General features: G+C 31.3%; 4 protein-coding genes across 4 annotated transcripts; 2 read left to right on the top strand and 2 right to left on the bottom strand.

The window, feature by feature from the left end:
- The first annotated feature begins 98 nt into the window (after positions 1–98).
- Positions 99–1,829, top strand: LOC108907056 (fukutin-related protein). Its single transcript, XM_018710572.1, has 2 exons — positions 99–830; positions 921–1,829. Exons 1-2 carry the CDS (start codon positions 99–101, stop codon positions 1,701–1,703), a joined length of 1,515 nt encoding a protein of 504 aa, XP_018566088.1. The 3' UTR covers positions 1,704–1,829.
- A 1,466-nt stretch (positions 1,830–3,295) lies between these two features.
- Positions 3,296–10,681, bottom strand: LOC108907055 (dynein intermediate chain 2, ciliary). Its single transcript, XM_018710571.1, has 11 exons — positions 10,610–10,681; positions 9,965–10,069; positions 9,635–9,839; positions 9,190–9,503; positions 8,842–9,130; positions 8,631–8,792; positions 8,311–8,561; positions 8,077–8,254; positions 4,818–5,046; positions 3,881–4,114; positions 3,296–3,831 (listed from the first exon to the last, which is right to left on the bottom strand). The coding sequence occupies exons 1-11, from the start codon at positions 10,679–10,681 to the stop codon at positions 3,648–3,650; spliced, it is 2,223 nt and encodes a 740-aa protein (XP_018566087.1). The 3' UTR covers positions 3,296–3,647.
- LOC108907065 lies at positions 10,677–15,280 on the top strand. Its single transcript, XM_018710582.2, has 3 exons — positions 10,677–10,925; positions 14,608–14,828; positions 14,993–15,280. The coding sequence occupies exons 1-3, from the start codon at positions 10,866–10,868 to the stop codon at positions 15,189–15,191; spliced, it is 480 nt and encodes a 159-aa protein (XP_018566098.1). The 5' UTR covers positions 10,677–10,865; the 3' UTR covers positions 15,192–15,280.
- A 3,515-nt stretch (positions 15,281–18,795) lies between these two features.
- LOC108907061 (centromere/kinetochore protein zw10 homolog) lies at positions 18,796–21,101 on the bottom strand. The gene has a single exon (XM_018710577.1). The coding sequence runs from the start codon at positions 21,040–21,042 to the stop codon at positions 18,934–18,936; it is 2,109 nt and encodes a 702-aa protein (XP_018566093.1). The 5' UTR covers positions 21,043–21,101; the 3' UTR covers positions 18,796–18,933.
- Positions 21,102–21,563: the final 462 nt, after the last annotated feature.

Here is a 21,563-nt window from a genome sequence, read left to right as displayed (position 1 = left end):
ATTTTAAAGAAATGGATAATGCTAGTTTACAGCCAAGATCCGGGACGTTGGATATTATTTTTATTTTCTCGTAAGTTTTATTTTCTTTTTGTTTTGATATGCGGTTTAAATTGATATCTATACATTTTTTACTTTTATTTGTCATACTAATTAAAGTTGTTTTGTTATATTATTTCGTTTTCCGTTTATTTGTTACCTTTAAGACTGAAACTATGCCAACTGCAAGAACGGTTACTAAATCGCCTACAAAGCATTTGGGTAAAATTGTCACAGTGGTAATTAGAGACTTTGAGTTGTACGAAAATGATGTAACGTTAACAGCTCATTCGTTTTTAAATATTTTTCCTACCATGCATTTATTTATATTGTACGATGAACTTCCTTACCCCCCTTTAGACATAATGTTAACAAATAATTCGCTGCCAAATGTAAAGTTTATAAATTTGTCTCCGAGTTTAAAAAGCTCTTTCATGGATCGCTACCCTATTGCTCAGATTAAAACAAAGTATGTGTTGTTTGTACCTGATTCCACCAGATTAACTTCTAGACAGAGTTTGCAAGTATTGATTAACGAAATTAGTAAAAGACAAGGAGGTATGGTTGTGGCACCTGTGAGAAACCAGAGGAAAAGTATAATTTGTTTAAAAATTAACATAAACATTCGTGAGTGGATGCTTAAGTACAACTCGGCAAAAAGTTTAGAGTGTGATGGAGTGTCAGGAAAGCATGTTCTCTTAATGGAAACTGACTCTCTTAGGAAGCTACCAAATGCTTTCATTGCACCATTTCCTGAGTCCTTATACATTCAGACAACGGTTTCTAAGTTAAAGGTAAGTTCAAATATTTCTATTCATTTTGTATTTAAGTACAATCTCAAAATTGTAGAAAAGAAATTTCTTGAATAATGGACATCTTTTCAGGTTCATATAGTAAATGGATTATCTTTTCACGATGGTAAACCAGTTTTACGTTCTCATCATGCTCAATGGAAACAAAAACAGGCTGTTACACAAAGGCTGAGGAAATTTTATGAGTTATTTGGAATAAAACAGGTTGTTCGTGAAACAGGATCTACCGAGTGGTATGGATGTTCTAAGGATACTCCAAGATGTTTTGGAACAGTATTAGAATCAATGCCTTCCTATTTATTCGAGAAGAAGTGGACACCTCCTTGCTGTTTGGCAAATTTAAGGAAAACTGCAAAACACATTTTCAACAATTTAGATGAAGCCGGAGTACGTTATTGGTTGGAGGCAGGCAGTCTATTGGGAGCAATGCGAAGTGGGGATATACTGCCTTGGGATCATAACGTAGATATTGGTTTTATCCGCGAGGACTTGTCAAGGTGCACATGGTTAAAAAAAGCCAAAGACAAACCTGTGGTAGATTCAAAGGGTTTCCTATGGGAAAAAGCTACCGAAGGTAATTTTTACCGTGTGCACTTCAGTAAAATTAACAGAATACATGTAAACCTTTTCCCATTTTATTCTAAAAATGGAACAATGACGAAAGACTCTTGGTTTACTAGTCATAAAAGGATGGAATTTCCTGATAACTTCCTACATCCAATGTCTAGTATAGAGTTTGCTGGTCGTAATGTGCCAAGTCCTAATAATATCCGTGATTTCTTAGAATTAAAATACGGTAAAGGTGCTGTTGAGAATCCTGAGTATCCTGATGTTAGTAAGTTACAATTTCCTTGAATATAATGATGTTTTAAAGTCTACACTGTATGCAATTTTATTTCACTATGATTGAATTGGGACTGAATTTGATTTGATTACTCTTCTGTTTAAAAAATTCCAAGGGAATTTTCTTAGAGAAAGTAAAATAGGGTGTATTAAACAGCGCTCTCCAACAGGAGTTTTTGCTTTTGTTTATACTTATAGGTTTTCAAAAAACGCTTCATTTGAGACCTGCTAAATTTGGAAAATATTATTTCTTTTTGCCTGAAATAATGATTGAACCAAGTTTGAATCTGAAACGAATTTTTAAAATTTTTTTTTTTCGTTTACCCCTACATTAAAAATAACTCCAATTTCAAATTATTTTGCGAAGTCTAATTTTTCTTTTAAATTACGGTTTATTTCTTAGTAGCTATACTAATATAGAAATTTTTTGTTGTTATTAAAATATTCAGTACAAATATACATAAAATAAGTTTTTTTCTTTTGGAATTTGAAACACCCTGTAGAATGGGTCAGTTAAAATAATGAATAACTAATCTGTGGTCCTGTCTTTTCTGAACAATTTTCTTCCTTATTCACTTCATCTGTGTTATCAATTGAGGTTCATAGTCAAATTAAAACAGACAAATTTAACTGATGATATTGTGGGAAACGTCTACTCTGCGGGGTACATATCTTGACCAACATTGAACTATGCCAATATCTAGTAGTCAGGATAATTGGTTAGCCAAATTCACTAGACATAGACCAGTGTCAGACATACTAGTCCTCTTCAGTATACCATAGGGGAGAATGATGATGAATGGCAGGCAAGTACAGATTGACCACTTAAAAAAATCCTTGGATGAAAATCTCTTTTTGATGTCTTAACTACAGAGATCTACATCTGCGAATGGTCATGGTTATTTAATGCCTAAGTCTCCAACAAGGTCACACTGGCAAAGAGTGACCTGCAATTTCTCGGGCACTATGAAAGCATGACATAAAAATAATATCAGTAACAAAGATAGTTCTAATAATGGCTTTACATCACTGATATACCTGAAACCATCTAGTTTCAAGTATGTAATGTAATATGTAGTATGTAATATCTATTGATCTTTCTTTGATCAATGTTGTTTATTATTTTTTTTCTGACCATGTTTTCAATGTCATCAAGGGAGACCAGTGTAGTAGTTGATCGTTTCTAATACCATTGTCAACTTATTTGCACTTTTATATTTAATGTGCACTGAGATTATTGCCATCCATTAGTAATCGAATCGACAGTACAAGATATACCGAGTATGCGCTAAGTGCAAAACTTATATAAACTGGCATATTTTAATGCAACAGTGTATCTCATTTAATAACAGAGATGGCAAATAAAAAATAGACTGTTCAGAAAAGAATAAGACTTCAGTATGATTCAAGTAGGCAATCATTGGAATACCTTACAGTATGTTTAATATTTTAGAGAAAAAAAATTTGTATTTGTGGTCGATTTTTATCGTAATTTAAATTGTGTATAATAATGAAACAACTTCCACATTATACATTTGTAAGTTATTTTTGAATTTTATCTTTGTATAGTTTATAAAACCTTTTTTTTTTGAATTAGTAAATTACATAAATTCTATAAAAATCATGTAGGACGATAGAAAACAGAAAAAGTATTTGATTACTTTGTAATACTGGAACTATCCATATATTTTTTAAACTATATATTGATTTGATGTTCTAGGTACTAAGATAAGACAACTGTATGTATAAAAGACATTTATTTGGTAATTTTAACATTGCTTATTGTAAATATATTCCAGAAATATTTTGCTCAATGTAAATAAGTTCTAAAAAAATTTCTTACATAGATAAAATGTGCCAAATTGCTTATGTATTTAAAATTCTCACTAATCCTTTAAAAAATATGTATATGTAAAGTTTATTCAGTGTTAATAAAATCATAAAAATATACTGGTTTTATGAATCTTCCGATCCTGCCGTATCTTCAGGAAGATTTAATGTCACGGGTTCTCTAACTAATGATAACAATTTGTCCAGCTTCATGCATTGTAGAGTCCATTGGTCTAAATGCTGCTGTTTTTTGGGTGCCTTGCATGGTATCCTGAGATTTGGGGATAATTTTAAAGTGGTAACGCACCCTCTAAAATAAGAAATATTTAAAAAATGTTGAAATAAATTAAACTTCTTACTTATCATCTCCGACAATTATTATAGGCAGTTTAGGATTGAATGTGATTCTTGTCAGTTTATTTCTTCTTCTGGACACTACTGCTTGGATGCAAATTGGTTTATATTTATTTACATTTAAATCAAAAACGTATACTTTTCCTTCTGTCGTGACGGCAGCAAAAACTGTCGATGAATATGGCGCCCATTTAACATCTCCTACCCTATCTCCAACATCGAACACAAACAAAGGTTCACTAAAAATTATATAGATGGCATGGTTACATTGAAACATAAAGTCCCTACATTGATAAAGTATCGCAGTCAACCACCATTTTAGGGCAAAATCCCTATTATGACCTTGAAATATATTATTTTGTATATTTGAAGTTGAAATATTGGAAACAATTAAATTTTGATTATGTAAATATGTATGAATATCTAAAAATGTCAAAAACAAAATGACATTTGTCAATCTGCCGATCTAAAGGCTTTATTGAAACAGAATTTAAGCATGATTTTCTACTTACAGTCATTTAAGGTACAATATATGCTGTGGCCTATGTACCTGGTTGCAGTCAGTTACAGACTTATAATGCGCTTTGAATGGCGAAATGTTTAGAATCATTGGTTTGAGACCAGTTGCAGAGGCCTGTATGGAATATTTCAGAGGATCACTATTGTTTGAGGAGCAATTTTGTCTGTAGCAACCTTCCAACAAACAAGAACCGAAGTCAATATCAGAATGGGCTAGAACCCTAGATTGCGGGTTTGCCCTCATAGAGTCTAGTCCGAGAACAACAAGCGTAGGTCAAAGTTGAGTTAAGGCTAAGAAAGTGCCACGTAAGTCTGTAACTGAAGACAATCAGTTACATAGGTCTTGGCACAAAAACCCGAAAAACCATGGTGCCTTAGATAACAGCCTGAGCAGTGAAAGCTTTAAAACCATTATGTACTTACAGTCGATTATCTTCCCAGACTTTTATCCTCCAATCTCCACTACCAGAAATAAATATATCTGTATTATAAATATTAAAATCAATCCTATACACTGGCATTTGGTGAGCGTGATATGTTAGTAAATACATGGAACTGTATTGTGTACTACACTTATAAATCAGTCCTTCTTCTGTCCCAACTAAATATATTATTGGATTTTTTGGATGAAGTTTTACACAACTAGCACAACCTAAAAATGATCAAGAGTGACGTACAAGATGAGCCAAATTCGACACTTAGGGAGTTTTTCATATTACCTGAGGAGATAAACAGTTGATAAGATGTACAGGCTCGATTTTTTAGAAAAGTTTAATGACAAAAACCGCATCTCAATATAATAAATGATATAGAGTGTTTCAATTTGTGTAATTTTTTTTATGAACTGAATAATTTTTATTTGTGTAAATCTGCATAAAATTTCCTTGCAAATGATGTATATAATATATTTACATAAACAAGTTTTTTCGAGACGTGTGTATTAAAAAATGATTTGTAATGCAAGAAGGTGGCAAGACTAATCCACCAAGATATTGAGATGATTATTCAAATACATATATTTTGCAGCTAATTCATAACATTTTCAAATTTAATCTTTAGGACAAACTTATAAAATCATCAGCTTTATTTCCTTTTTCTGTTGTATGTAAGAATAAGATAATTTTGCTCTTGCAACAATATTCTTAAGAAGTCAAGTCTAAAAAAATGCTTAGGCAACTAAATATGAATCTATATACGTTCTAGCAAGCATCATCACAAAACAAGTGGTCCACTGCTCCAGATGATATCCCGCTACATGTATTTAAAAAATTATGTCCCAGCATTATAAAACCTTTGGTTTTTTTTTAATAAACTTATCGTTTGAAAGCGGCTGTTTGCCATCAAACATGAAACTTGGGAAAGTCACGCCCGTTTATAAAAAAGGCGATCCCTTTTCTTTAAATAATTACAGACCAATATCGGTTTCATCACTGTTTTAAAAAATTTTGAATATTCCGTTTTGAACAGACATATCTTTTATGAATTAGCAAAAAAGAACATCAACATGGCTTTCAATTGGAAAAATCAACTAGTAGTGCCATTCATTCATTTTATGAGGCTGTGCTAGTTCTAGTCTATGGAGGCGGGAGAATGCCCTGATGGGATCTTTTGTGACCTTAGCAGGGATTTGACCACAGTATACTATTTAAAAAATTATCAATTTATTGATCACGTGGAATTTCATTAGATTGGATACGTTCATTTTTGAAGAACCGGAGTCAATATGTTAGTCTTAAACATAAAGATTCTTCCAGTGTTCAACACATAAATTCTAGAACACAGACTATAACCTTGGGTGTACCACAGGGTTCCGTGTTGGATCCTATTTGTTCCTGTTGTATATTAATGACATAACCACCACTGCTTCTAATATTCATTTTAAAATATATATCCAGACGATACTTCCCTTTTAATTTCTGATAAGTCTTCTTATGACATAGAGACCGAATGTAATGTTATACTTGATAAATTATACAGGGTGTATCTAAATAACACCGAAAAAATTCAAGAGGCGATTCTCCGATGAAAATTAATAGGGGTCTTTGGTATAAAATTTTTTGAAAAAACCCTCCCCTGAAAAGACGCCCCTCCTAAAATTACAAAAAGAAATTGTTTTTCTTTTTTATCTTCCATGTACATCAAGCTAAAGAAACCAAACTTGGTGAACATTATATGTCAATAAAACTACACTTTTTGAAATTTTTTCAACCCTGAACTATTTTTGTAAGGGGTTGAAATAATCAACCCCTATGACATTTTTTCTTATAATTTTTTTTTCGATTAAATTTTTTCCTTTTAAAAAATATGTCTAATAAACCCCATTCATTTACTAACTTTTTGATCTCTTCAAGTTTCTTCGAAAAGTTAAGGATTTATGACAAAAAAAATAAATGTATTGTAATGTATTTTTAAAAAGATGAGCAGTTTAACGCGAGTGTATTTTGCCGAAAATGTCATAGGGATTGATTATTTCAACCCCTTACAAAAATAGTTCAGGGTTGAAAAAATTTCAAAAAGTGTAGTTTTATTGACAGATAATGTTCACCAAGTTTGGTTTCTTTAGCTTGATGTACATGGAAGATAAAAAAGAAAAACAATTTTTTTTTGTAATTTTAGGAGGGGCGTAACTTTTCAGGGGAGGGTTTTTTCAAAAAATTTTATACCAAAGACCCCTATTAATTTTCATCGGAGAATCGCCCCTTGAATTTTTTCGGTGTTATTTAGATACACCCTGTATACATGGTTCTGTCAAAATAATTTTTACTTTAATGTGACAAAGTTTATTATTATTGTTATTATTATTATTATATATTATTATTTGATCGGTTTGAAAATTGTATGTAAAGTTAAATTGTGTATAATGGTGCTGTTAAAATGTGATTTTCACCAAAAAATGGATGTTCGAAAGAAATTTTGTCTTTCAGGAAACTCTGGGAGGTGATTCTACAGATTAAAATATTAGCAGTATGTAATGAATTGTCAAAAGTTATAGCTTGCCAATTTTTTTATAATGTACTCTTTGTTCAAGCCGATAAATGTAATCGTTTACCAGGAAATCACAATTAATATGTTAGCAATAGAAAAAAGTTATGAACAAAACAAATTTTGAGTTCTAGGTAAAGTGCCCTCTGGCGGCACATAATGAAACTTTTCTCTGACTGGTTCATCTATTTAGTGGGTATGTCAAATGAGAGACTAATCGAACTTGAATTAAATAAGTTATTTAATTAGAAAAATTAAAAAAAAATAAATTTTGACAAGCTGTAACTTGCAAACAATTGACAATTCGAAAAAAATTTTCATTACATAGTGTTACTATTTTAATCCGTAGAATCACCTCCCGGAGTTTCCTGACGGACTTTAACAACACCCTGTATAAGTTTGGGTATAATTGCAAAACCAAAAGTTACAGAAAAACATCATATGTCACTTGTTTTATGCAAAAATTTACAAGAAAAAATATTAAATCAAATATTTTCACCAGAAAAAGGACAAAAAGTGAAAAATTCCCTGTATCTTCTAAACAAATCAAAATATGTAATGATAAATGATTTCCAATATTCCACTTTTCACATAAATCAAGCCTCTCACTTTTTAAAAGTGTTGCGATTTAATCCATTCTGTACACTGCATAAAATGGCAGATATTTTGTTGAATAAAAATAATTTTTGGTTTCATATACCTATTGCTCTGAGCAGTGTTCCATCAGGACCAGGTACAGGTTCCTTAACTAGGAATAACGTTATGATAGTAGTAACGGCTAAGTCATTTTGCATTAAAATCCAATTATTTATTTTTCCATCTGCCGCAACCGAAAAGAAATTAAGTTCACCGTCCGGCAAATCTGGTGCCCACTTAACCTGAACAAAATAACCAAATAATACCATAGTTTGTCTAATGAAAAAATTGGGTGTACCTCCCACACTATGCCTCTGTGTTTGTTGGTGACATTATTACTTCTGTAGGCTGAATATTTGCAAGTGGCATGTACATTGAAAACTAAAACACTTCCGTCGTACAAACCTACAACTACCATGTATGGATACTTTGGATGTGTATCAACACACATCACTGCTGATTCCGTCATGCAAATATAGTCTGGGAACGAAGGATTTTTTAAGGTAAAGAGGCATACGGCCCCTTGGGCAATAGGCTTCATGAAATCCACTAAAAATGTGAATCATCATCTTTAATTTCTGAAAGGCAAAACCAAATTAAGATCTGACTAATACTTACAAAATCCAAAGCACACCGCAAACAGATCATAATAGTACGGATTCCATTCAATATCTGTGACTGTGTTCTTCTTGGTTTTGTCATAAGAAAACTTCCAAAGCGGTAAAAGAGTACCTTCCTCTTCCCTGAACTCATCAGATGGATCGTCCCAGTATCTGTAGTCTTTAAATGAATAACCATGACTATTTTTACAACTTATGAATATTTTTACCTTTTGCTATATCATCATATGTGTTCTGATTAACCATGCGCTCAAGAACTCTCCAGCATTCAAGCATTTTTCCTTGGACAGCTTCGCTCAGCTGCGTTCTCCCAGATTGTTTTTTTGCCACTTTAATTCGACTCACTGGTGCTTTGTCTTTCTCTTTCCTTTCCCTTTCCAATTCTTTTTCAAGTTGTTGAGCCTCGTAATCTTGTTGGTATCCATCATAAATGACCCACTGTAAAACGTTTGCAGAGAAATTTGCCATGGGTGGTGGGATAGTCTGTGTTTCTTGTGGCTAAAATGATTGTTACCCTTTAACATGTCCAGTTGCACCTGCTGTAAGTAAATACTTACTCTAGTTGGATTGTTGTAAGTTAGAGCAGCTCTTTCAGAGAAATTAAACTGATTTGTCAGTTTCCTTGGTCGGCCACCTTTTGCTTGTGGCTTTGCTGCAACTTTGACCTCTCCTTCAACCTCTTCACCTTCCCCTTCTCCTTCATCATCAGGTTTTTCAGTCTTCTTTTCAGTTTCTTCATCATCATCTTTTTGTGCCTCTTCATCCTCTTTTCCCTCCTCTGTTACTGCATCTTGAGCATCTTCATCAAGTTTAAATTCTTCATTAACTATTTCCGTCTCACTAGGGTTTTCTGACATCTCGAGCTCAGCAGCTGTAAGCATGTATATACATCTTTTGGTTTGAGTAAACAAATTTTAATTTAGAGATGTTTTATTTATATTATTACAGTGATTTAGTGAGAGTAATACAATTTTCATACATATTTTATGTAAAGTAACTCACGATCAATGCCCTGTTCAATCAGCTGCTGCCTCGCTTCTTCTGAATCTTTAGGAATAAGTGTACCCTGAGCCTCGTATACCACCACCATATTACCAGGGGCCGGTAACAGCAAAAATTTACCTTGAGCATAATTGAATTCTACAAGACTGTCGGGAATTTGTGGATTAGTCGGTGTTAGTATTTTAGGGATAATTTCTTTCAATTCCTGCAATATAAAGATAAATCAAGAGAACAAATAAAATGATTCTGCTTTTTGGGCAGAGGATAAAAAAACTTTTACAAGTAATTTAGTTTGTGTTGGTTATCTACTAATAAATGAAAGGTACTTACAAAGTCAGCTAGTTCCAACTGATCTTTGGGTTTCAAAAGTTGTTTGGCCCTTTTCCATTCTTCTAAATCATCAGTGATTTCAGTGTTTAATTTGGTCGGTCGTTTCTGCAACACAAAGGTATTTTTTTTTTAATTCAATTAAAACTACCTATTTCCATTCTTAATAAATGAATTTTATTAGTATGATTATACAGAAAACAAGTTTAAATATAAATCATACAAAGTTCAAGATTATCCATTGTAGTTACAAATATTTTACAAGTACAGCGATTCATTTTAATTATTTGCAAAAAAAATAAATAAACTGTAATGACCTTTGTACTTATTAGTCCAGTTTTTGAGTTAGTTTGTTTGGTCTTTGTAGCTGTAGCTGGAGGCATTGTAAATATTAATCGAAAACCAAAAAATTCACATACAAAGAGAAATGTTAAATTTCAATTTGACTTATTTGACAAATATGTGACACATAAGTGTTTATTTGTTTCCTAGCAACCGTAGTAATACTAATTATTAAATTAACAGTACCTGTTTACATGTTCCTCAACATTGTTAATATGTTCTGCATTTTTTGTATATTGATATTTTTGAATTTTGGTTAAATAGCTCAGTAAAGAACCAAGTTATTTATGTAGCCAATATCCAAACCTTTTTATTGATTTTTCCTACAACAGCTTTCATATCTGTGGAGGGATGTTCACAGTCAGTTAGTTGAAACATATTGTGACTTATTTACATACAGACTAAAGAACATATGTGAAAGTTTACATTAATCTAATAAAAACATTATTGGAGACATGTATTTTACAAATTGAAACTAAACTATATTGTTTTCACTTTAATTTAAAAATGTAAGCAGGCTTTTAAAATTTTGTTGTATTAATTAAAAATTTTTTCATACGTTATGGAAGATAGTGGAATTGATAGCGGAGATCATAATGGGGATCCCACTTTTAAGCCAACGGTATGTTAAAAATATTAGTTTTTAATATATTTTTAATTTATTTGAACTTCTTGCTCCTAGTTCCTAGTTATTATATTTCTTTTCTGTATCTTTAGCAGTTAAGCACACCATACGTTAAATAATCGTTTAATAGATTCCTTCTAATTTATGTTATAGTTTTCATAACTAACTTTAGACATAAAAAGTGTTTATAAGTATAGCGTTTTCTATCATCAATATATATATTATTTTGTCAATGATATTGTTTAAATATTAAAATACATGTAGCTACTTTATAAATTTGTTAAACAAATTAATCTTCAAAATATCTGAATAATTCCGTATAATAATAATACTGGTTTACACGGTTTATATAGTTTTGTCATAATATGTCATTTCTTATAGATTTAGGAGAGCTGAGTACGAAATAAATATTGAAAAAATTCTCTCACGTCTCTTTAAGAAAATATTTATTAAATAAAAAAAAATCAAATTAGTAGCTTAAGTAACAAGAAAAAATAAAAATGATTAATTTTACTCCATCTTTTTAACTTCCTATGTCAGTATCTCTTAAAACAGACCAACAATAATTTCCTAACATACTTTAGTCCCAAAAACTCTTATCTATCTTCAAAAATGTGAAGGTTTTGGCGAAAACGCTCGCCATGCTTGTTCCTCACAGCACCTAAGTTTTCAGGAAAAATGTCCAGGTATGAATCAAGGAACTGTTTCTTAAAAGACATGTTCACTCCCATTACATGATAGTTTTTTAAATAAATTAGCAATAATTTCTTTATAACTCTCATCTTTATGATTCCCTAAGGATTTCTGAGCATTTTTTTTCTTTTGTAGATAAAAATTAATTTACCACTTTATTAGACATTTTCTCAAAAATAAAACCACTTTCTTTCACAAAAGCTTTTGAAAATTAGATTTCCAATCAAAGTAAACAGTGCAGAGGTAGGTAAATAAAAGTCATTCTCGTACTAGCAATATGAGATGTGATAAAAAAATTTTAAACACTACCTTATATTAGTGAAAAGTAATAGAATAATAAAAATAAGGATTTCATCCAAGGTATATAAAAAATGTTAGAATTTTAAACGGGTGTAATTTATAATAATTGAGTATAACTGGAAGAAGTTTTTACTGAAATTGTTTTATAGTGTAAAAGTTTAAATGTAGCTTAATTTTTAATTGTATGGTTCAAAGAGCTGACATTTTCTTTCTAATACTTGATATTTACATTTCGCTAGCATTTAAATGTCAGTGTCATATCGACTTTTCTAGTGGATTATTCTATTAAGTTATGCTAGGAATTATACGGCAAATGTAAGCTTGGATACTTATATGTTTTCCTTGATGCATTTGTGCCTTGTATCTAAATATATGTACACGTTTTTGTGTACAAATATATTTTTGTCACTGAAGCATTTTATTTATTATTAACTATGTATATTTAAAAACAGAAAATTCCAATTTTTTGCTTTGAAATGTTTAAGAAACTGGTAAAAATTAAAACATATATTTTATTACTAAAGCATATTTCGAAAGTTTACGTGATTACAGTGACATGATTGATGGTTCTACCTTTTATAGAAAGATAGACATGGGTGTATGGCTGCAAGCTGTATAGAGAGGAGGCATCTAATGTAATTTTTAAAACTTAAGCATGCAACATGAAGACAGATATACCAAAATAATTAATATCATATATCTGGAGCTTGGTAGAAAAAGGGCCAATGTTCAAAAATTACATTTATCAGCCAATGAGTCTCCTGGACTACCCATGTTACATATTTGCATCACAAAAAGGGCCAATGTCAACAAGTATTATAAGCCTTAATTACTTAAATTTTAAACTGGCCTAAGTCCATCTTAGTTTAATATAAAAAGGGCCAATGTATGGACTTTGATCCTTGAAATACTTTTAAAACATTGGACAAGCAATGGACATTGGCCCTTTTTCTACCAAGCTCCAGATATAGCACAGTCATTTGGATATTTCCTTTGCTATTAGAGACAGACTTCACTGTAATCGTAAGAAAATGTTCTGTTCTACTATGTAAAAATGTACATAGTGTTAAATTAAACAAACAAAAGTTTGTTTATTTCGGCACATTTACGATGTTCACTTATTTGATTCTGATACAAATTTTTGACACTTCACTTTTATATTTAATATTTTTTTATTTCCAAAAATAATGACTGGGTGGTGTGCAAAATATAGGAACAACAACGTTACAATTAGTGTAATAATAAATTTCTCAACATCAATCACAGTTGCATCAAAATGTCACACATTTTGGACAGTTGCCATAAAATAAGTACTACAAGTCATATTATCGTAAAAATTTTAAATGTATTTCAATGTTTACAGTTTCTTGTGCTGCACAGATTTCCTTTACAAAAAAACATATTAAAGTTTCTCTTAACAACAAAACTGAAGTTCCTGTTTTATGTAAATTGTTCGAAATGTGTGACATTCTAAACTATAAGAGATTGATGTTACGAAATTCTGCAATTGCATCTTCAAAGGTAATCCTAAATTTATCTAAAATGACTTGAATAATTGAAATTAAACAAGAGTACTTTTTTCCCTTAATAATTAGAGGCGAATTTAAATGAAGGAGAACAAATAGTACCATGATATCTTACGAATATGTAAATATCTTGACTTGATGTAAATTAATTAAACTTGAGGTAAAGACATAACTAAAGATAAAAATTTGTGGTATTTGCATACAATTACATCAACCAGTGATGGAGATACAAGGATATACCCTCAGAATTTCAATTACTGAGTATTTTGAAAATTTTATAAGTTGATGTGATTGGTATTGGTATTTTAAAGATAAAAGGTCTCTTCTATATTGTTCAAAAAACAAATCATTTGTGAAGTATTATTTTTAGTCTGAAATCAACTTTCCATACAGTTGAATAAACTGAAAATAATCTTAAAACTGTTTGTTTTACTAAAAAATATATAGGAATTTTTCATTACAAATACAATTTTAAATACAATGTAATAACTAAAAGTCCAGAAAACAAAATACAAGCTAATGTTTTAATTTATTCTTAATTATTACGTTGTATTTGCTACAAAAATAAATAAGTAAATAATTCGAAGATTACTCGTGTTAGGAATAAAATAGAGGAGACATTTTTTCTTTGAAATGCAATTCAGAATCAAAAGAACTTATTGAATTTACAAAATAATTAAATGCAAGGAATTTTGAATAAATTTTTACTTTTATTTATTTAAATCGACACTAAATTTCATTTAATTTGTAATATATATTTTTGTAATTGCCTGCAACTTGCAAACCAAGCAACTATGGATAAAGCTTTATTTGTCTGAATTATCATATTTTGGGCTCAAGATTAATTCTTACATAATGTGGGATTTGAATGATAAACGAGTGCCCAGGTACTCTCCATCTTTAAAATATGAATAATTTATATTGAAAGACTTAAAATATCGCGAAACATGTACTCGTAATATTTTTCATCCACTACAAAAAAAAAATATATTTTCGGAAAAGAGTTTATGATTTCATATAATATAAAATAATGGCTAAAATTTAGTTTGTTAAGATATATTTCTACTTTTAAAGAAATATTATCAATTTAATTTGGGTAATAATTCATTCAATAAAAAATTATGACGTACCTATATTAAATATTCAATTGGTTGTTTTAGGGAAGTGATTCTTCAAGTGCTGGTAGTAGCAGATCCCTCCCGAGATCATCTACAGTCTCTACATCTCGCCAGTTGCAGAGAAAGCTTGAAGCCCGGATAGAGCATGCCAGAAGATTGCACCAAGAATATAATGCTACACCTGGACTGATTCCTATACAGAGACTTCCGATTCCCGGTGCCAAAGATCATCAGCCACTTGTACAGTGGGAAACAGATGACAGGTACGATTAATTTCAATTTCAAGCTTAAGATAATTTTTTATGAAGAGAACCTGATATTATTCTCTTCATTTTTGTAGTCTTTAATTTGTCTGTCAAAAACTGTACAATTAGTTTCGATTCCCCTTTTTAATTCTTTTGTAAATATCATCAGTCACTGTTTTTAGTGAGGAAGATATAGTGAACTTCTTCCCCCTCTCCAGAAAAGAGTCTAGAGTTCACCAAGAGCTGACAGACACATTTAGTATAGAAGAAATGAGTATATCTGGTGACGATGATGAGGAAGAAGATCTCCATTTAGTGCCACCACAAACGATATATAAAAGATTCGATTGCTGTTCTTTCTCTTGTTGCGTAATTATGTGAATGGAATTTTTATATTTAAATTTAATTTATACCTATAATATATGGCAGAATTATTATTATTAAGATAGGTGTAACAACAGTATTCTATATGATAGGAAATATTAATGTTTAATTTGCTATATAATTTCTAAATAATAAATTTTCATTGTTTTTAGCTTTGTGTTATTGCCAGATTTTCTTACTAGGTTGTACTGAGATTATACAAAAATAGTATCTCAAAAAATATACTTTTGGGAAAATTCAAACAAATTTTGCAAATGTCAACATATACGAGGTATATCCACAGAGAAGGAGTACTGAGACTCTGATGCTTTATGGTTTTGTTTTCGACAAAGTTAGCAACACTGCATTCAAGGCCAAGGTGTTGGAAGCAGAACGTGCGCTCATTTGTCTCAATCAGTTGAGAATGGTTGTTGTAGTGGCGTATTGAAATGTGTCCTACTATTCCGATTTGCGCTAGCTGAGAGGTGAGGGGTGTCTTGAGTATAAAGTGGGCATTCCTCTATCCTGAGATGGTGAAGAAGATTGAAGAACGAGATGGATGCAGTTCTCCAGGTCTCTTCTGCATGAAATCATTACTGAAATACTTGGTTATCAAAAATTGTGTGCGAGGTGTGTACCAAAACAGCTCATGAATCAATACAAAGCCAACAGAATCGAACCGGAAGGTGAACAATTCCTTGACTATTGTGACTGGCGATGAAACGTGGTTGGCCCACTACACCCCGGGGACGAAGAGAATCATTGTAGTTGGCGATATGCGTCTATGCGTCTACATCATCAGTGAAAAAATTCAGCCCAAAAAATCATGGCAACTTTGTTTTTGAGCCGTAAAGGGATTCTCCTCATCCCCTGGGGGAAACAATTAATGCTGTGCGATACTGTGAAACTCTCAAAACACCATGGAGGGTGATACAGAACAATTGAAGGGGAATATTAACGAAGAGAATGTGCTCGTTGCATGACAATGTACATCCCTACACAGTGAACACCACAAAGCAACTTTTGGATTAATTCGGTTGAAATATCATCAACTATCGCGCTCACAGCCCTGACCTGGCACCTTCTGGTTTTCATCTTTTCTCTGAAGGTGTTTAGCAGTGGAAAAAGGTTTTCTACCGGATTATGAGGTTCACAGTGCCGTGAACAATGGGCTTGAGAGGCTGTGGGATATTTTTTTGATAAAGGTATCAGAAAGCTTATCCCTCAGCTCACAAAGTGCACTGAGGTGCAAGGTACATCGAAAAAATTGGGTTTGATATACCTTTCTGAATACGTAAATTTTTCCTAAACTACTCTGTGGATATGCCTTGTATTAGACAAAAATTGCGATAGATGACAAACATTAAATTTTTATTGAGGTTTTAGAGTACTTAAAACATTTTAAGTTGTGCAGAAACTATATGCCAGATCTTTTATTCTTTGAAGACAATGAAAATGATTGCTGTACTCTCCAGTAATTTTTATACCATTAGTGTGTTTATTTATTGCTTGTTTAATTGAAGAAATTAAGAAATTTATTATAGAAAATGTTGATTTACAGAACAACAGTTGTTTTTATTTCCAATATTAGAAATCAATATTCAGACTAAAGTACCAAAAAAGTATGGCAGAAAGTAAATGTCGTCACCATTTATTGTTTTTAATTATGTAGATGAAGATATTTCTCTTTTGCAATAATGATGAACACTGAAGGAATTGCTCATAAAAATGCCAAGCAGCAAAGTTGATGCGCGCAACTCGTCACTACTATTCCAAAAATTTTCTGTTAATGACGTCACAAAACACATTTTAATATTTTTTATGACTTAAGGTGGGTTCCCAACAAAACTTGTCACATTTTATTTTCTGCATTATGGAATTCTGTTAGCGACGCGAAATTTAAAAAAATACTGGCTGGATAAAGTTGAATATTTTAAATTTTCAGGTAAATTATTTTTTTTTCCATTTTACACCGAGATACACAAGCACAATCATAGAAACAATGTGAAATAAGAAAGAAACCTAAACCATTTATCGAAAATTCAATATAAACAAAAATGCTTCACAGCAAAATGTTGGAAATATCCAACATTATTCCTCCAGTATTATTTAAATATTGAATCAATAGAACTCCACAACGCAGAAAAGAAAACACAAAGCTTTGTTGGGTACCTGCTTTTAAGGCTGTGTTTTATGTACGTAAAATTGCTTTAAAACATTACCCCCATTTTTTAATATCAAATAAAAAAAAATGTATTAATGTAAAAATTTAGCAGAGCTTTTAAAATGAGCGTATTTATTATTTTTTTTTTGAAAAGCGATAATCAACTTTTTTTTTAAATAGCAATATAGATTTTTTTATGTTATTGTAGATTTTTATTCTGAATTCAACGATGTATATTAAGTTGACTTTTGTGAAACATGTATTACAGAAAAAGCACGAAAATATTAGTCAATACCGCATTATTAGCACATGATCACTTAACTGACAACAAACATATTTTGACGAATCATGTATGCCTGAAAAACAAAAAATAATACAACATAGCCAGTAAATGTCATTTTAGTGTTCGTGTCCCAGTTTTTTACGGATTATCTCTTTCTATATCATTTACAGTAGGTTATTTATTGAAATAAGCTCAACAGTGCAAAATATGGATTATAACTAATTGACGGACATGATTCAGGTATACTTTCGGAGTAATAAAAATTGTGGTTCAGGAGTCTGACTTTACTATTTCCTCGCAGAGAAGTTCCAGAACCATGTAGATTTGTAAGATTTGAAGAAAATTGAGAATTTGTGGTGCTTTTAGGAAACCAAAGCGAGATGCACGCCGATTTAACAATGAAAACATTGAGTTCAATGTTCTTAACGTTGAAGAAAACCCAAGAACTTCCATTCGGGAAATTTCTAATAATATTAGAGCATCAAAGGGAACTAACTGTATACCTATGCAGTATTGAAAAAGCACAAATTCAAGCTATACATTCCTCAAAAAGTACAGGCAATAGAGGATGGCTACAATTTGTTTCCTTAGTTGTTTGTTCTTCGTTTAATGTGTTTTATGTTTAATTAATGTTATTTCGTGTTGAACTTTGTATAATGGTTAATGTATTTAATTGAATTGTTCTTCTTTTAATTGATATTTATTGTATCGTTTCTTTTCTACAAAACTACAAAATTCTATTTTGAGTTTTATTTGCTTTGCTGTATTATTGTTTGTTTTCGGTGGCACAGATGATTAGTTAAAATACATTTGTCATGAATTAGTGGCCGGGTCCGAATGCGGTATCGACTAATATTTTGTCGACATTTGCTGTAATAAATGCTTGACTATCGTTATTAAAAAAAAAAAAAAAAAAGTAAAGCTGTAATAGGCTCCCTTTATAGTGTATTTAGAGCCATTTAATTTTTGTTTTTCAAAAAAATCAGACTATAAATAACAGATGGCGTTTGTTAGGGGGCAGCCTGTATAAAGAAAATAAGACTGGAATTTAAATATATTATTGGCACATTTCAAAATACTTGAAACAGTAAGTTCAATTCAGCAGTGTGGCAAAGTACATACTTAACTAATTACATCTATATTTTCAGTATAATAAGGAAAGTCAATGAAAAATGTTAACAAAAACAAGTATTTTAATGGTTCTCAATTACAATGAAAAATACTTTTTATTTTTACTTAATGAAAGTTCTAGAATTATGTGAAGTATAAGATATAAATTGTATAAAAATTCCATACCAATAAACCAATCTACTCTACCCTTGGATCTTTGCTAAAAGAGCTGATTTTCTATCGGTATTCTGGAAAAGTGCTGTAATCAGCTGCTTGATCTCCACAGGTTTGAACTGAAGGGCGAGAGCTCCTTTACCATCAACCCATCTATCATTAATATCCAACAAATTAGCACCGAGTACAAAATTCAGTTCATTCAGTTTGCACCAAGAAGAAACATACAGACTTATCTCTTTGGGATTTGTGAACAGTTTAGGTCCACGTATAAAAATAGTTTTCATTATTTCTACCATTTGTTCTGCTGCATCATAGGAAATATCCTCGAATTTCACAATAGAAGTTATAATACTGTTGCAGAGAGAATTCAACATTAAGCCAAGAGCTTTATTATATGTAGGATATGGCAGTACCTTATGCCAAGCAGTTTTCAGTAATTCCTGCTGCCTTATGCCTTTTTCCGTGACTAATTTTAGATTGTCCAAAGTATGATCATCACAGCCAGATTTCTTCATAATCTCGTTTAATTGTTTCAGCTGTCCTTCCATATAAGAAGTAAAGGTTTCAGCAGCTACCTTTTGCAGTTGAAATATTTCATCTTTAAATCCACAGTTATCGGTTTTTAAAACTGCCGACATTCTTGGAGAATATAGTTTATTCCACTCAGTTAATTTGAAGGTTATATAAAAGCAATTGTTGTGAAACAAAGCAACTTGTTGTGGTATAGTTTGTAACACTTTCCTATGAAATTCGGGAACAAAACTGCTATATTTTCTGAATATATTTTGAACTGTACAGAAAAGGCGATCTCCACAAACATCAGAAACTGTGAGGGCTTGCTGAATAACTTTCTCGGTAAATTGGATTAACTCGATAGTATTTTTAGAAACTGTACACTGTAGAAACTCATCTATGTTGCATCCTAATGGATTATCGGGATTATATGGGGTACCAATTTCAACCAAATCATGCAAATCTTTTTTCATTATGTTCTGTGAGGTTACAAGATATTCATTACACTTTTTGTTGATAAATAATATATCCACGTTATTGGCATATTCAAATATCGATGTAGTATCTTCAGTAAATATATGGCAGTCCCTTAATACCTCTTCTAATGATTTAGTATCTTCTATAACAATTTTATATTTCTGGAGTTCCGCTGCATTCGATGGAATAGTGTTCTGAAGACAGTTTTTTATTATAAGTTCTGATAAATCGTCCCTAATTTCTGAGCCAATATATCCCAAGGAAGTCAATTCTTCATTTATGTGTACATTACAATTCTTTTTAAGGTATTCTAAAACTGTTTTCAAATTAGAAAACACCTTTAAGTATCCAGATTTTTTTGTGGCATCCTCTGTAACGACTTTGAGAATGTGATATTTGTCATCTTCACAGATATTTACTTTAACAGTGCAGTCTACAACTGGCACAAAAATATAGTTCCACAAAGATTTGGCAAAACTATGTAAAGGATATACCACAGAATTTTTAAAATATAGAGCAAAAAGGGCTTGCTCTAAGTTATTGACATCTTTTTTAATTTTTATAACAACAGATTTCTCATCTTCATTTTCACTTATATTAATATTGTCTGTAAATACATTTTTTAGTTCATTTAAAAGTGTATTCTCTTTAGTGTTAATAATAAATTTCAGCTCATCTATTACTTCAATGTATTCATCAGCGGGAAAATTATTTACCAATTTTTCTAAATTACAGATTAACTTCATCAAGTTTAAATACATTTTTGAATCAAATAACTCTGTAAAATTTATTAAAGATTCATTAATGTGGCACAGATTAAGTACCATATGTAACTCACAATTAATGCTTTCTAAAGAAGTTATATGTTTCTCCAGTTCATACTGTGAATTTAGCAATTCTTTTTTTGCTGCATGTTCTGCATTATTTTTTAATGTCTTTACTTCTTCTTCAATTTCAAGTGCTTTAGTCAATAGGGTTCTATTTTGCTTAGGTCTTTCACTGTATTTTACATAAACGTTTTCGAGGTAACGTATAACCTCAATTTTTATGATTTCTGTTCTTGACTTTAGTTCCGGTACTTTTTTATTAGTTTCATCAAGCTCAACTTTTTCTGCCGATGAAAGCACTTCATTAAGGAAACTCATTTGGCACACAAAAACTCAAACAGGTGTAACTGAAAAATAAAAACGAGGATAACCCTGGGATAACTAACATTTAAATTTGAATCTTAACTGACAACAGTGTCAACGTCACAACGTCAACGGCCGCGTTCCTCGTTCCTCTATGATTTGGGCACAGAAGATAAAACAATTTGTCTTCTGTGATCTGAGATTGTGTGTTGTATTCATAGTCCACCTAGACTGGCTTATAGAGCGACTTTGGTGAAAATACTTTGGAGCCTGATTTGGAGACCAGCGCTCAGTCGTGTCCTAGCATTTGACGTGTACGCATCGCTGTGATTTCGATAATTAGACGTTTTATCATGGGCAAGTGTATTGTACAACATTGTATAAATAGAAGTGATAAACTTGGTGAAGAGAGGCGAAAAGTTTTCTTCTTTAGGTAAGTAAAAAAAGGAATATAAAAAAGGTAAAAATGTACGCCATTTTTCGGTTGAAATCACAAGTTTCCAGGGTTAGCTTTATAATGTTGTTCGCCCACATCA

Source organism: Anoplophora glabripennis, unplaced genomic scaffold (assembly GCF_000390285.2).
Source record: "Anoplophora glabripennis isolate ALB-LARVAE unplaced genomic scaffold, Agla_2.0 scaffold218, whole genome shotgun sequence".
Classification (NCBI taxonomy): Eukaryota; Metazoa; Arthropoda; class Insecta; order Coleoptera; family Cerambycidae; genus Anoplophora; species Anoplophora glabripennis.
The sequence above is the reverse complement of the archived record's forward strand: the minus strand, read 5'-3'. Positions and strand labels throughout refer to the sequence as shown.

Coding starts and splice junctions, on each gene's coding strand:
- LOC108907056 (XM_018710572.1), top strand. CDS start 99: ATGCGGTTTAAATTGATATCTATACATTTTTTACTTTTATTTGTCATA. Junction 831..920: donor CAACGGTTTCTAAGTTAAAG/GTAAGTTCAAAT, acceptor ACATCTTTTCAG/GTTCATATAGTAAATGGATT.
- LOC108907055 (XM_018710571.1), bottom strand. CDS start 10,681: ATGTTTCAACTAACTGACTGTGAACATCCCTCCACAGATATGAAAGCT. Junction 8,793..8,841: donor ATATGATGATATAGCAAAAG/GTAAAAATATTC, acceptor ATTCATTTAAAG/ACTACAGATACTGGGACGAT. Junction 8,255..8,310: donor ACAGAGGCATAGTGTGGGAG/GTACACCCAATT, acceptor TATTTTGTTCAG/GTTAAGTGGGCACCAGATTT.
- LOC108907065 (XM_018710582.2), top strand. CDS start 10,866: ATGGAAGATAGTGGAATTGATAGCGGAGATCATAATGGGGATCCCACT. Junction 10,926..14,607: donor ATCCCACTTTTAAGCCAACG/GTATGTTAAAAA, acceptor TGGTTGTTTTAG/GGAAGTGATTCTTCAAGTGC. Junction 14,829..14,992: donor CAGTGGGAAACAGATGACAG/GTACGATTAATT, acceptor CACTGTTTTTAG/TGAGGAAGATATAGTGAACT.
- LOC108907061 (XM_018710577.1), bottom strand. CDS start 21,042: ATGAGTTTCCTTAATGAAGTGCTTTCATCGGCAGAAAAAGTTGAGCTT.